Genomic DNA, 13390 nt, shown 5'->3' on the forward strand with positions numbered 1-13390 from the left:
TTAATACAATTTTTATTAGTAATTCTCATTAAAATGTAATAATATAATTTTAAAAAAATTGTTTAAAAGTAAAAAAAAAAAAAGAACTCTTAAATAAATAATATTAGTTAGAATACAAATTATTTCTATAAATAAAAAAATAATTTATCAGTAGTGGACCTCTTCTATCACCCGATAATATTATTAGCTGGTTCAAAAATGTCATAAATTCTAAAGACTCACCTAAAACTATCACGGTTCTCTGGTGGGCTTGGAAGTGGAGAAATAACAGCATATTTGCTGCTGGAAAGGATGAATGGAACATCAATAATGTTATTCGTGGCATTTATAATTCACTTGCGGAGCTCCCTTACTTGAATAAAATGCTGCAACATGAGTTTAATCACTCTCCCTGGACCCCTCCTAAGAATCAGTTTTTGAAACTGAACGTGGATGGCAGCTTTAATGTATCTAATGGTAGGATGAGTATTGGTGGGGTGGTTCGGGACTGCGCTGGAAGATGGCTTTATGGGTTTTCCAAAACAGCTGGGAAGGGCGACCACATTCTAGCCGAGCTGCTTGCTATCAAGACTGGTCTTTCTAGATGTTGGGAAAAGGGTTGGAAGCATATTATTTGTGAATCAGACTGCTTGGAAGTTACTAAAGTGCTCCCCTTAGAGAAGGAGGACCATAGTCACTGTCATAAACATTGTGGAACCATTGAGGATATTCGTATTCTCTTGAGGAAAAGCTGGTTCACGACCATAGTTCACATAAACAGAGATGCCAATAAGGTCGCAGATAGACTTGCAAGTTGAAACACAACAAAAACTGACTGGGATGAGAACTGGGATATACCACCAAATAACGTACTTGATCTTCTGATGTTAGATAATTTGTCCATCACGTAATCTGCATGTCTTGGGGTTCCATAATTTGTTTTTTATTTTATTTCTTTCCTTTACTTTCTTTCTTTAATTTCCCGTTGTACCAAAAAAATATTAAATTAAAATTAATTACATTAATTTTTAACTTTTTAAAAAGTGAAATGTAAATAAAAAAATTATAAAAATATGTGTTACTTATAAAATTTAATTATTGGAACAAAATTTATAAAAATATATTGTGAGTTATGTGTGACTGATATGATAAATCTTATATAAAATAAAATAAAATTATAATAAACACTTTTCATCGAAGATGTTCTTATTTGTTTGACTAATTATAAGATTATGATTTTTATTCATTTTTATAAATCAAAATATTACTTAACTAAAAGTTAAAACTAATTTTTTAAGATAGTAATTTACTTAAAAAATTCATTTTTTATAATTATTTTTTTTATAAATAATAAATAATGACTTAATTAATGAATATCAATATTTACTATTAATTATTATTATTTATTTTTTATATAATTATTATTTACTTCTAATAGGTATGTCTAAAAAAAAATATTCAGTGAAAACAATTATTATTTATGAACTATTTTTATAAGGTTGAATTATAAATAAAAAATAATGTTATAAAAATATTATTCAAAGAATATTGGTACATCATTTGTGTTGTTATTATCATAAGAAAATCCTGTTCATGTAAAATTCCTCTAACAATAACATAAAGTGCCATTTGGACACCTGGGTATAGTGGCCTTTAGAAATGCACCTGCACCACACCACAACACCACACAACACAAGGTTCCAGAAGTACAGTAGAAAGTAGAAACACTGTTTGTTTTTCCCTAGGTTTATCAGTATAGTACATTACAAAACCTGAGGTGAAGCTTTAAGCCTCACTTTCCATGAGATGCCTCAACAATCTTCCCACTTAGTTCACTTTTTCACTCTCATTTTTCTCTTTCTTAATCCAAATATGTTAAAGCCACCCAACGTGTCCCTCATCTTTCGGCATTAATCTTAAAAAACTGTATCACTGTTCCTAGTTCCTTCCTATGATACTATAATACTAATGTTTTCTTTAACAAGTAGCACTGAAGTTGTTTGTAGGTAGGACCAAACCAACCCAAAGGGATATACTAACGTACGCCACAGGGACAGTTAACTTATTATAAGCCCACAAACAAACCAAGCCTTTTTTTTTTAACTCACAACACAGCACCAATAGAAGCAGTGACACTTTTCTTTGTCTCTCACAAAAATGGATAATGGTTGCTTCTCTTCCCCTCGACGTGATTTTCCTGCTGGCTTGAGAGTTCTTGTTGTGGATGATGATCCAACGTGGCTCAAGATCCTTGAGAAGATGCTCAAGAAGTGCAATTATGAAGGTTGGTTTGTTTATGTCATGAGTGGTTCATTTTTCTTCCACAGTGCTATTTTTTTGTGTGATAAGTTACAAGTTAGTGATATTAGTTTGATGTATTGGAGATCTACAAAATTGATATAAAAGGTTCTTGTACACTGTTACTCTTCTGTCCAAGAGATCATGTTTCGAAGTTTTGGTTTAGTTTTTTGAAGTTTAGTATGTGGTGTCATGGATCAGTTTCTAAGGAATGTGCATCTTTTTTTATGACAAAAAAAAGAAACAAATTTCCTTCTAATAAGCATGTAAACTGATGACATTTAAACAGTTGGCTATTGTTAATTGCAGATTTAATTTTTTTTTTTGGATTTTTGGCTATTATTTTTATATATAAAAAATTGTTAATTTTGGCTTTTACTTGATAGATTGATCTCTCATCTATTTAAAGGAAGATCCTTTTCATTTTTTCTAGAAGCAAAAGCTTGAATTGCAGAGAAGTTCAGATTGCGAAGTTATTATTAGATGGGGCAGGTTAAAATCAAATTTTTAGCTCTGGTTGTATGGTCTATGTTGCCATGTTGATATTAAAAAAAAATCTAGAGAGGGGCATAAAGAAGTTCTGTGTCGAATTCGATTCTTCCTAATCTATGTTTATTGTCTTTTGGCATTGTTTATTCATGGTATCTTAGGAACTAATATGCCATGTTGGTAATCCACTCTCTCATCCATTGATACCATGCACTAAAAATTTAATGAGAGGCTAGTTGGTGCACTAGCCACTAGCCACTAACCACGGCATGTTCAGATTCGTTCTTAAAAAAATATATCAGGAACTGAATTAATCTGAATAAATGAAACTGCACATGTTTTTGTGAGTCAAGGCCAGCCGCCATCGATACCCTCTTACTAATATTTTCTTTACTTTTGGGATTATTATTAGAAATCACAAATTTTAATGGGTCCTACATCACATTTAATGAGTCTCTTCCCACAAAAACTTGTGATTTCCGATAACTTTCAACTAACAGTAAAGTAAGTTTTAGAATAAGTATCACCAACACTTAAATGTGGGATATTGGTGCATTACTACAAACTCACTTAGATTGGGCATTTGTCCCTAGTAGATTGTAAAAACTTTATTGTCATAAATGGAGGCTAGGGAATTTATTGCTTACATATGAGACAGATAAAAATATCCATTGAAACACAATCGAAATAGTGATATTATGGTAGCAACAAGAACAGATAATATATGAACACATCTCTGAGCGTTAGTCTTAATGGCTTACGTAGTAGCAAGAGCTTATGTCTCACAGGTTATGTGATCTTTACATCATGCAACATCGATCATAAACTTCGGTAATTTGAGAGATATCTGAAACTGAAGACATTTAAAGCTTTTTATTTTATGTCTCACAACTAGTTTCCAATTCTTGTCACCGATTGCCTTTTCTTTTTCTTCTGTCATTCATTTAAGTGAGATTTCAAAGAATTAGCAAATTTCGGAGAGCAAAATACATATTACATCCTTTATTTATTCTCTGTTATGATAGTTGATTTCTTAAGGTCATTCTGACTCTTCTTTCATTTGCTTCAGTGACTACATGTTGTTTAGCAAGGCATGCTCTAAACTTGCTTCGTGAAAGGAAAGATGGATATGATATAGTGATCAGCGATGTAAACATGCCTGACATGGATGGTTTTAAACTTCTTGAGCTTGTTGGGCTTGAGATGGATCTTCCTTTCATTAGTCAGTTCTCTATCAATAATATATTCCAGATTTTCGTTATATGATATCATTGTAGTCCTTTGATCACATTGATTGAAACTCCATACTCTGACAAATTGCACTTTACAATGCTGTTCAGTGATGTCTGTTGATGGAGAAACAAGCAGGGTCATGAAAGGCGTTCAACATGGAGCATGTGATTATCTCCTTAAGCCTATTAGGATGAAAGAGCTGCGAAACATATGGCAACATGTCTTTAGAAAAAGGATACATGAGGCAAGAGAATTTGAAAGTTTTGAGAGTTTTGAGAGCATTCACTTGATGAGAAATGGATCAGAGCAATCAGCTGAGAGCATTCACTTGATGAGAAATGGATCAGAGCAATCAGATGATGGGAACTTGTTTGCTGTGGAAGATGTGACCTCAACAAAGAAAAGAAAAGATGCAGATAACAAACACTATGACAAAGAATGTTTGGATCCATCTTTCACTAAGAAAGCTAGAGTAGTCTGGTCTGTAGATCTTCATTAGAAGTTTGTTAAAGCTGTGAATCAGATTGGATTTGATAGTAAGTTTAGAATGTAATAATATAATTTTAAAAAAATTGTTTAAAAGTAAAAAAACGAACTCTTAAATAAATAATATTAATTAGAATACAAATTATTTCTATAAATAAAAAAATCATTTATCATATTAAATTAAAATTAGTTACATTAATTTTTAACTTTTTAAAAAGTGAAATGTAAATAAAAAAAATTATAAAAATATGTGTTACTTATAAAATTTAATTATTGAGACGAAATTTATAAAAATATATTGTGAGTTTTGTGTGGATGATATGATAAATCTTATATAAAATAAAATAAAATTATAATAAACACTTCTCAATGAAGATATTCTTATTTGTTTGACTAATTATAAGATTATGATTTTTATTCATTTTTATAAATCAAAATATTACTTAACCAAAAGTTAAAACTAATTTTTTAGGACAGTAATTTACTTAAAGAATTCATTTCTTTTTATAATTATTTTTTTTTAATAAATATTAATTAGTGACTTAATTAGTAAATATTAATATTCATTATTAATTATTATTATTTATATTTTTGTTATGTATGATTCTTTTTTATATAATTATTTAATTAACACATATATTTATAAATAGTTTAGTTCTTTTTCATAAATAATTTAGTTTTCTTATAAAGAAAAGAGATCAATCAGATTTTCATCTTATATTATTTTATTTTATTTTTTTTACTTTTTTTTATAACATTTTTTATATTATGAATTAGCGATAATTTCTAACCATTTTTACAAAATTATGTACTAACAATACATCTACTCAAGAGAGAAATACATGTAAAAGTATAACAAACACTAAACTTAGTTTTAAAAAAAAAAAAAAAACATATTTACACATTCTTCTATCTTTTTTCTCAAAAGAAAAGCTCTCTGCAACAAACAACAATTACCACAAACAAAATGAATCATTGAACTTGAATATCCAAGATGTTTGAGTAGCTACTAGCCTTAGGTATAGTTATATAGAGCACACCATCCTTAACTTCAGCCTTAATATTCTCAAACTGAACATTATGAGGCAAAGCAATCCTACTGCTATACCTACCATAACTCTTAGCAGACCAATCTTCCTCCTCATGTTCCACAATCCCATTATTCTCATGCTTCTTCTTTGGTTCTTTCTCAGCCTTGACCACAAGCATCTTCTCCTCCACCCACACCTTCACATCCTCCTTGTTCATCCCTGGCATGTCAAACCTCATCTTGTACTCACTCTCTCCCTCTTTGATCTCCCATGGTGCTCTTCCCCTTCTTTTGTACCCACCAACTCCCTCACTTGGAAGTGGAGAAGAAGGCCACTCAAGTGTGCTCAAGGCAAAAGGGTCCTCCATCATTCTTTCCATTGTCTCCATCATCTCTTGCACTGTCCTAGCCGTAGGAAACTTGTCCCACAACCCTGCTTTTGGACAATTTAACATGTTAATTCAATCAATAAACTCTTTTTGTATAGAATAAGGGCAGGGGTTCTCTAAGGATGTGAAGAAGAAGAAAAAACTAAATAAACAAAACCAATCTAAAATCATGTCATGATTACATAATTCAGGATTAATTATCATAATTTCGACTTATTTTAAGTGATAGATAATCAAATTTTATTAATTTTTGATCAGCATCATAAACTATAATTGAGTTGAATTATAATTACCTATGGGTGCGGTAGGGGGAAGTTTCTTTTTGGGGAGGGGATGGTGGTTGTGGTGGTGTCTTGGAACATGCTCAACTTTTTCTCTTGCATCTCCCATCATCACCCTCACGGGTTTCAACTGCTTTGGACCAAGGTACCTCAATGTGGGAACGTTAAGAGCCACATTGGAGGATAAAGCGTGTGCCATTTGTCTAGTGTCGTGTCACCACAAACACAAGAAATTGAGTTTTTAATTTGAATGTTATGTGGAAAAGGATTTTGTGAAATATATATAGAAGGGGGGATAGATGGTTCTGGAAAGCACGACATGATCATGTGGGGGGTCTTAAGAATTGAGATTCTAGTATTATTATTTATTTAGCTTTCCAGAATTTTCGAGAACCAGACATGTTATAGATCCTTTTCCAACTTCTTAGATAAGCTTTGACTACGTTTCTGCCAAATGAGAGGTCTTCCATGCCCAATCTTCAATATTCCGTGTTAATTGTTATATTTTCATATTTTTTTCTTTTTATTTTTTTATGTTTGATTGGTTTGATCACAACCGATGCAAGGATGGAGTAAATGAATGAATACTTATGTTTCAGTTAGATTTTAATATTTTCATGTCTTAGTGAGTATATGTTTTTGTTGTTACATATTGTGATGTATATATAATATTAGTGGTTGATTTAAACAGAAAATAAGAAACAATAATAATTAATATAAAAATAAACCATTGATAAAAAAGGTATAAATTTATTACTGTTTTAATTTTTATTAATCATTGAGATTTTTTATTTGTTTTTTTTTTTAAAGTGAATTACTATAGTATAAATTTGTTGTTTATAATAGTTCTACTTACTTTAAATATGTGGTATTATCGAATATTCACACACATATATATATATATATATATATATATAAAATATTCTTTGATAAGGGAGTGTTAATAATAAACTTTTCTTAATACATTTTTAATGTTTTTCCATAAATTTTAACTAATTCAAAATAATACGTTTGTAACATTTCTCTCTCTAATTAAAAAAATCATCAAAAAGTTAAAATTTATTACAATGAAATTTGTTAATTAAATGTATGATAGGTTTAATTTATAATTTTCTTTTTTGTAGAGAAAAAATTAAGTTTATACGACTTAGTTTACGATAATAAAATAAAAATATGTGCACAACATATTTTCCTTTTTTTATTTTTCAAAATAACTATAGTGTAAAAAAGTATAAATATAAAATATAGTTTACCTCATTAAACTTCATCTCATATGTTTAAATACTTAAATTATTTTTTGAAAACGTGAAGTAATTCAGTGCCACATAAGATTTATCTATAATGGTTTCCACAAATGAGGTGTTTCAAGCTTCACTTAATCGAATAAGATTGACAAATTTTGGACCACAATCTGAAAGAGGTCGGATTCAAAACCCAAACCTCTTATATCATGAACGGTGCTCATAGAAGAAAAAAAAAATGAGGTTGTGGCATTTTTACTAAATGATAATTTTTTTCATCAAAAGTCAACTATTAAATTAAATAGTTCGATATTTATACTCTTTAATCAAAAAATTAAAATTCAATCTCCTCTAAGATATGAAGACACGACTAAATATATTATTTTATTTCCATAAATTGATCAAATGAAAGAGTTATATCTTCTTAAAAAATAAAATAATATAATATAATTAAAAAGTAACTATATTTCTTAAACATGTTAAAGAATGAAAGAAAATTAACTCACATGCTTAGTCAAGATAGATTTGTGATTTATTGCAAACTCTCTTATTACTAGATTTTATTTCCATATATTAAAAATTACATATAGTTAAAAGTTCAATCTTTTTAGTCTCTAACTTGCCAAAAGATACCCTAAGCAACCAAGAAATAAATGCTCCTGAAAACAATATTTAGACATAATATTTATGAGAATATGTTTATCAAGACTGTAATATTATACTTTGAAACAAATGCTACTTATACTTCGGCCGAACTTATTTTATATGCAAGTATAAAGTATAATTAGAGAGTAGGTTTGTATTCTGAGTTCAAAAACATTCAGCGTTAAACGGAAGAAGAAAAAAAAAACGTAATTATGCAATTGGAGAAAATCCACCAAATGGCTACAAATAAACACGTACAAGTTTCTCATAAAGTTTATTTTGTTTTATTTTTCATAAACAGGTGGCTATACTATAGCCATGTAAACAAACAAGCACATACATTCTATTGTGTAGTTTATAAATATTCCGGTTTGCATCGAGTTTCGAGGATCACAATTCCAGTGTAAATTGGTCTAGTTGATAATGCAATCCTGAGTAAATAAGTGAATTCCTGTCAAATAAAATGCGTAGATATTACAATAACCCGTAATTTGTACAACAGTTCCAGGAATCTCTTGAACTGATAACGGTGCCATTACATGATCATCCTACATGCTATCTATTCCAAAGCATCATGGATTGTAACATACATGAGTCATCAGTATTGTAAAGGAGGTGTTCACTCTGCAGAACATAAAATAATTTTGATGGTTACAGATGACAGATCTAAGAACAAAACCTCGAGTAGCATTGTTGTGCACCGAATTTTCTCATTTACCAATCCATAAACAGAATTGAGCTTTCTGAGCACATAGGACCACAGGCTACTCATAACAATTCAAGCAAATCATCCGGCTATAGTTTCATCCTTTAACCCTGACATTGGCACGTAAATAATCCAAATCATGAGAAATTTTGAAAATTACATACCTTGTCCATTTTAAGTGAATAATGCTTATAGAAGTGCATATAATCAAAATTGCGAGTATTTCTTCGGGCATTAAGATGCAAAAAGTAAAACTCACTTGGCTTTTTCTTTTGTATCTTCGTCTGAATCCTCCGTTGCAGTAGTGCCCAATGATGTTATCTTCCCAAAAGATTCCTTTGCGTCTCCGAAAAAGTCTTTCACTTTATCAAGAACGGTTTTTAGTTGATCTTCGGTTGGGAGCTTCAATTTGGAAAAACATAATATATTAGTGGGAAAGTATCCAAAATAGTTTTCCTGAATATTTGGATAAAAATAATATAATTAAGTAGAAAGTATACATAATGTGGACTATTATCAATCTATAGGAGTCAAAAATCTAAATCTATAAATTCCAATGATAATGAAAGTTACTATTTTCCTGCAAATATATCAAACTGAAAAGTTGCAAAAACAACCAGAATTTTTTTGTTGTATTAGTAAAACATATACATTTCTAATGCTGAGAGGTTTAAAATTCTGCGTGGAACTTCAAAAAAACATTATGATGGTAACAGAGAACATGTCAAGAGTGTTACCTCAATAACGTCAGTGGTAGAAAGAGCAGCTCTTATATTGCCATTTTCCTGCAAATTTATCATACCAAAAAGTTAAAACAACAGATAACATGTGGGAATGGTCTTCTAACTTCTGTATAAAGTAAAATTTCAACAACGTAAAAACTTTTGATCGATAACTATGTAAAAACTGAAATTGCATTTAAAATATTTGTTGAGATATAGCATAAAAGAAGTATAGGAGCATTACAACAAGTTTGTAGCCGTATCTGAAATCAGTAGCTGATCGTAATACACGGTACTGTTTGAAAGCAGATTTCTGTACCTCCTTCTCATCCTAATTGAATTGAAGCAAAACAGTCAGCAACAAAAACAGGACAATGAGTAAATAACAAAGCACAGCGCAGTATAGTAATTAGTAATTACGCAACATCTCTAGTGTGTTTGGGAGAACTTAGAGCCTATTTGGACATGACAGTAGCTTATGACCATACTATTGGCTCTTTTAATTTATTTCAATGAGTTTTACAGTGAAATTTAACAAAATAAACCTTGTTTGGCGAATTTTAGTAAGCTTCAGGATCATGTTTATGAATGAGCTCTCGTGATAAATCCTTGTTGAATAAAGGACTCAACAAACATCAATTGTTTAAGAACATATCTCCTCATCTGTGCAGTTGGTCTCACCTCATTTCCCACACACCCAACACTAATTCTGCCATCTCACATAGATATAGATGTGACGTGTTGTGCAAGATCCTAAGACAAACCAAGTATTATTCATTTTTATAAAGGCAGCAAAATCTGTTAAAACCAAGGTGGGCATTTGGTCTAGTGGTATGATTCTCGCTTAGGGTGCGAGAGGTCCCGAGTTCAATTCTCGGAATGCCCCATTTTTTTTTCCTTTCATTTTCATTAAAAAAATATGTATCTTATTCTATTAACTATTAAGTATTGACATATTAGTTGTCTCTGAAGTCTAGCCAATGCAATAAAACACAAGATTAAAATATAAAGCACACTTATCAACATAATGGGGAGACAGACGTAGCATGTGCTTAAATAAATTCTTCTTTATGGCTTCAAATTAATATTATATAGCAGTAACACTAGCACACGGATAGAAAATGTGGAAAAAAGCACACTCGGTATGCATAACTGATAAAGCACACCCACAATATAGTGATTACGATAGATCTCTAGCATGTTTGGAACTTGGAAGAACTTACAAAGAGCTTATTTGGGCATATGAAAGCCGCTTATGATTTTACTATTTTCAGTTTATTTCGATGAATTTTAAAGTGAATTTTTTTGCCAAATAAATTTTTTTTATAGCTTATTTTAGTAAACTTTGAGATCATGCTAATGAATAAATTCTCCTGTGATAAATCCTTGTTGAATAAATATCCAAATATGGTAATATAGGACTCACAACACAACACATCAATTGTTAAAGAATAATGTCATCCAAACACATCGCCTCATCTGCACAGCTGGTCTCATCTTGTTTCCTACACACCCATATACTTGGTGAACGTTTGGATTCATTTTGGATCATCTAAAATCACATTGAAATATTAACTAAATGTGATTTTAGATAAATGTTCACATGTTTAGTTTCACATTGAGGAATTGGTTATAAGTCCAAAGTTGATTCGAATTGGAACAACTATAAGTACCTTTTGCATTGCATCAAAAGTTTTATACAGCGTTTTACTGCTAACTCCCTTTAAGCATTAATCATGTCATTTCATTTCAAAATCAAGTTTAACCAAAATCAATTTTGCAAACAGCCAAACGCAATCTAGTTCTGTCAATCTCACACAGATATATCAAATACATGTAATATGTTGTGGTTGATGCCAACACAAACCAAGCATTATTCGTTTTTAAGATGACAGTAGTAAATTTTATACAGGCAGCACATATTCCATTCAGAAAATGCTTCACATTGTTATAACAATTCATTTAATAGATGCTGGACATTTGGTCTAGTGGTATGATTCTCGCTTAGTGTTCGAGAGGCTCCGAGTTCATTTCTCATAATGCCCCTTTCTCCTTTTTTTTAATCAAATTCATTGGAAGAAAACATGGCTTCATTTCATTATCATATTACTTTAATTGCCTCTGGTACCATTGCAATAAAACAAATAAAATATCACACTTATCTATACTTATTATAAAAAAAGATATTAGTGTATGTAACTGTTTTTTATTTCCATTTTTTAGTGACCCATTATATCTCTCTACACGTCGAAAAAAAATAATTTCTCATATTCTTTCTGAATAATCACGGATGACTATCTAATATTTTATCTGTGTAACGAAGTATCTCGACTAGTCAACATAATACGGAGACAAAAACATTTCACCCAAAAAAAGGGAGACAAGAACAGAATACTACTTATATGAATTCAATTCTCCAAACAGCACGTACTACCAAATGATGGTGGGCATTTGGTCTAGTGGTATGATTCTCGCTTAGGGTGCGAGAGGTCCCGAGTTCAATTCTCGGAATGCCCCTTTTTTCCTCTTTTTTTTTTTTTTTTTTTTTTTTTTTTTTTTTTTTCTTTTCAATTTCACTAAGAAAAAAAAAACGCTTCTCCCATTATCAATATCATCATCGATCATCATATAAGTTGCCTCTCGCACCAATACAATAAAACACAAAAATAAAATATAAAACAAGCTTATCAACATAACAAGTGAGGTAGACAAAAATAGCATGCAGCACTTAAATCATAGAAACATTAATTTAAAGCTAATAGTATTATATAGCAGCAGCAATATAAAATGGGGAAAAATCTTACCCGGTAGATAACAGCGGCGAGATTTCTATCAAGGGTGTCTTTATAAATATACTTGCCCAGGAAATTATCTTTAGCCGCAACCATGATTTTAGCAGTGGTGCCACCTGTTACGATGCTAAGAGGGTACCAAAGGTATACCTGCAAGGTTAGAATAGGTAATTTGAGAAAAAATAATCATAACAAAATATAATTACAATTATAAATTAATAAAAAAAATTAAGAAAGGATATGGTATTTAATGATTGATTACATTGGCCATGCGAATGAAGATAACGAATTTGGGATTCCCATCGTCTTCGAGTTTGGGCAAAGGAGGAGGTGCGGAGCGCTGGAATTGACGAGACATCATTCCCTTTTTGCCCTTGGCTTCCACCACCAGCACGTGCCGCGGTGGCGGAGCCTTGCAACTCCGCCGCGTGCGGCTCGAAAACAGAGAGTGTCTCGCCGGAGCCTCGTCGTGGAAGCGCGAACTCGAGAGAGGAAGACGAACGAGCGCGTTCAGAGACATTGCTACTTCCATTGCTCCGGAACGAGACTGAGCTTTTCTTATCCGTATCAATTTTTTTGCTTTTTTTTAGTTTTTTTTTTAATTGGAATAATTATTAGGAGGAAAAGAAGCCATACACGTGGAGGATGGAGAGGCACACACCATTTAATTTAACAAAAATAAAAATAATATAATAAATTCTCATCCTTCAAATTTTTTTTTTTTTTTCTCAAGGAGAAATAATTTTGAGGACGAACTCAATTCAACCAACCAATTACCAAATGCCTCCTTTTGTTTCCTTCTCAAATTATATTCTCACACTTCTCAATAAAATAAATAAATAAATAAGTTTTATGGAGGAAAAAAAATTCCACGTAGATGAGTTTCTTTTTCTTTATATAACTACTCTCACACACTAAAAATTCCAGCTAAATTGATTACCGTGTGTAAATAATTATAAGAGAAATTCTATGGTACCAATGTTATTTGAGAGGGTACCGGTACAGTTTTTTATATTTTATATTTTTAATAATTTATTTAAATAATATTTATGATATTTTATTCTTTTAATTTTTAAATTATTTTATTATTTTATTTTTA

General features: G+C 30.8%; 3 protein-coding genes and 2 non-coding genes across 7 annotated transcripts; 3 read left to right on the forward strand and 2 right to left on the reverse strand.

Moving 5' to 3' along the window:
- The first annotated feature begins 1660 nt into the window (after positions 1 to 1660).
- On the forward strand, positions 1661 to 4732 carry LOC109803943 (two-component response regulator ORR26). Its single transcript, XM_020365648.3, has 3 exons — positions 1661 to 2263; positions 3836 to 3988; positions 4107 to 4732. Exons 1-3 carry the CDS (start codon positions 2137 to 2139, stop codon positions 4496 to 4498), a joined length of 672 nt encoding a protein of 223 aa, XP_020221237.2. The 5' UTR covers positions 1661 to 2136; the 3' UTR covers positions 4499 to 4732.
- Positions 4733 to 5324: 592 nt separating this feature from the next.
- LOC109799673 (small heat shock protein, chloroplastic) lies at positions 5325 to 6455 on the reverse strand. Of its 2 annotated transcripts, none has more exons than XM_029274831.2 (2): positions 6198 to 6455; positions 5325 to 5951 (listed from the first exon to the last, which is right to left on the reverse strand). In XM_029274831.2, the coding sequence occupies exons 1-2, from the start codon at positions 6382 to 6384 to the stop codon at positions 5458 to 5460; spliced, it is 681 nt and encodes a 226-aa protein (XP_029130664.1). In that variant the 5' UTR covers positions 6385 to 6455; the 3' UTR covers positions 5325 to 5457. The 2 variants fall into 2 exon arrangements, with proteins under 2 accessions (XP_029130664.1, XP_020215873.1); XM_020360284.3 differs by having other exon boundaries at positions 5325 to 5948; positions 6198 to 6454.
- A 2048-nt stretch (positions 6456 to 8503) lies between these two features.
- On the reverse strand, positions 8504 to 12854 carry LOC109818274 (multidrug resistance protein). 2 transcript variants are annotated; one of them, XM_020384045.3, is made up of 6 exons: positions 12554 to 12853; positions 12304 to 12441; positions 9744 to 9830; positions 9515 to 9562; positions 9037 to 9179; positions 8504 to 8887 (listed from the first exon to the last, which is right to left on the reverse strand). In XM_020384045.3, exons 1-6 carry the CDS (start codon positions 12821 to 12823, stop codon positions 8875 to 8877), a joined length of 699 nt encoding a protein of 232 aa, XP_020239634.1. In that variant the 5' UTR covers positions 12824 to 12853; the 3' UTR covers positions 8504 to 8874. The 2 variants fall into 2 exon arrangements, with proteins under 2 accessions (XP_020239634.1, XP_020240302.1); XM_020384713.3 differs by lacking the exon at positions 8504 to 8887 and having other exon boundaries at positions 9033 to 9179; positions 12554 to 12854.
- Positions 10314 to 10385, forward strand: TRNAP-AGG (transfer RNA proline (anticodon AGG)). Its single transcript has one exon. It is a non-coding gene; the product is annotated as a tRNA-Pro (tRNA).
- Positions 11945 to 12016, forward strand: TRNAP-AGG (transfer RNA proline (anticodon AGG)). The gene has a single exon. It is a non-coding gene; the product is annotated as a tRNA-Pro (tRNA).
- Positions 12855 to 13390: the final 536 nt, after the last annotated feature.

The sequence above is a fragment of the Cajanus cajan genome, chromosome 3, assembly GCF_000230855.2.
Source record: "Cajanus cajan strain Asha chromosome 3, NIPB_CcT2T_4, whole genome shotgun sequence".
Classification (NCBI taxonomy): domain Eukaryota; kingdom Viridiplantae; phylum Streptophyta; class Magnoliopsida; order Fabales; family Fabaceae; genus Cajanus; species Cajanus cajan.

What these genes read in the sequence shown, in the direction of transcription:
- LOC109803943 (XM_020365648.3), top strand. Translation starts at nt 2,137, where the DNA reads ATGGATAATGGTTGCTTCTCTTCCCCTCGACGTGATTTTCCTGCTGGC. An exon ending in CAAGAAGTGCAATTATGAAG is followed by an intron (nt 2,264 to 3,835) that starts GTTGGTTTGTTT and finishes CATTTGCTTCAG; the next exon opens with TGACTACATGTTGTTTAGCA. An exon ending in GATGGATCTTCCTTTCATTA is followed by an intron (nt 3,989 to 4,106) that starts GTCAGTTCTCTA and finishes AATGCTGTTCAG; the next exon opens with TGATGTCTGTTGATGGAGAA.
- LOC109818274 (XM_020384045.3), bottom strand. Translation starts at nt 12,823, where the DNA reads ATGGAAGTAGCAATGTCTCTGAACGCGCTCGTTCGTCTTCCTCTCTCG. An exon ending in TCGCCGCTGTTATCTACCGG is followed by an intron (nt 9,831 to 12,303) that starts GTAAGATTTTTC and finishes CAATTCAATTAG; the next exon opens with GATGAGAAGGAGGTACAGAA. An exon ending in CTACCACTGACGTTATTGAG is followed by an intron (nt 9,180 to 9,514) that starts GTAACACTCTTG and finishes TCCAAATTGAAG; the next exon opens with CTCCCAACCGAAGATCAACT.
- LOC109799673 (XM_029274831.2), bottom strand. Translation starts at nt 6,384, where the DNA reads ATGGCACACGCTTTATCCTCCAATGTGGCTCTTAACGTTCCCACATTG. An exon ending in TCCCCCTACCGCACCCATAG is followed by an intron (nt 5,952 to 6,197) that starts GTAATTATAATT and finishes ATTGTCCAAAAG; the next exon opens with CAGGGTTGTGGGACAAGTTT.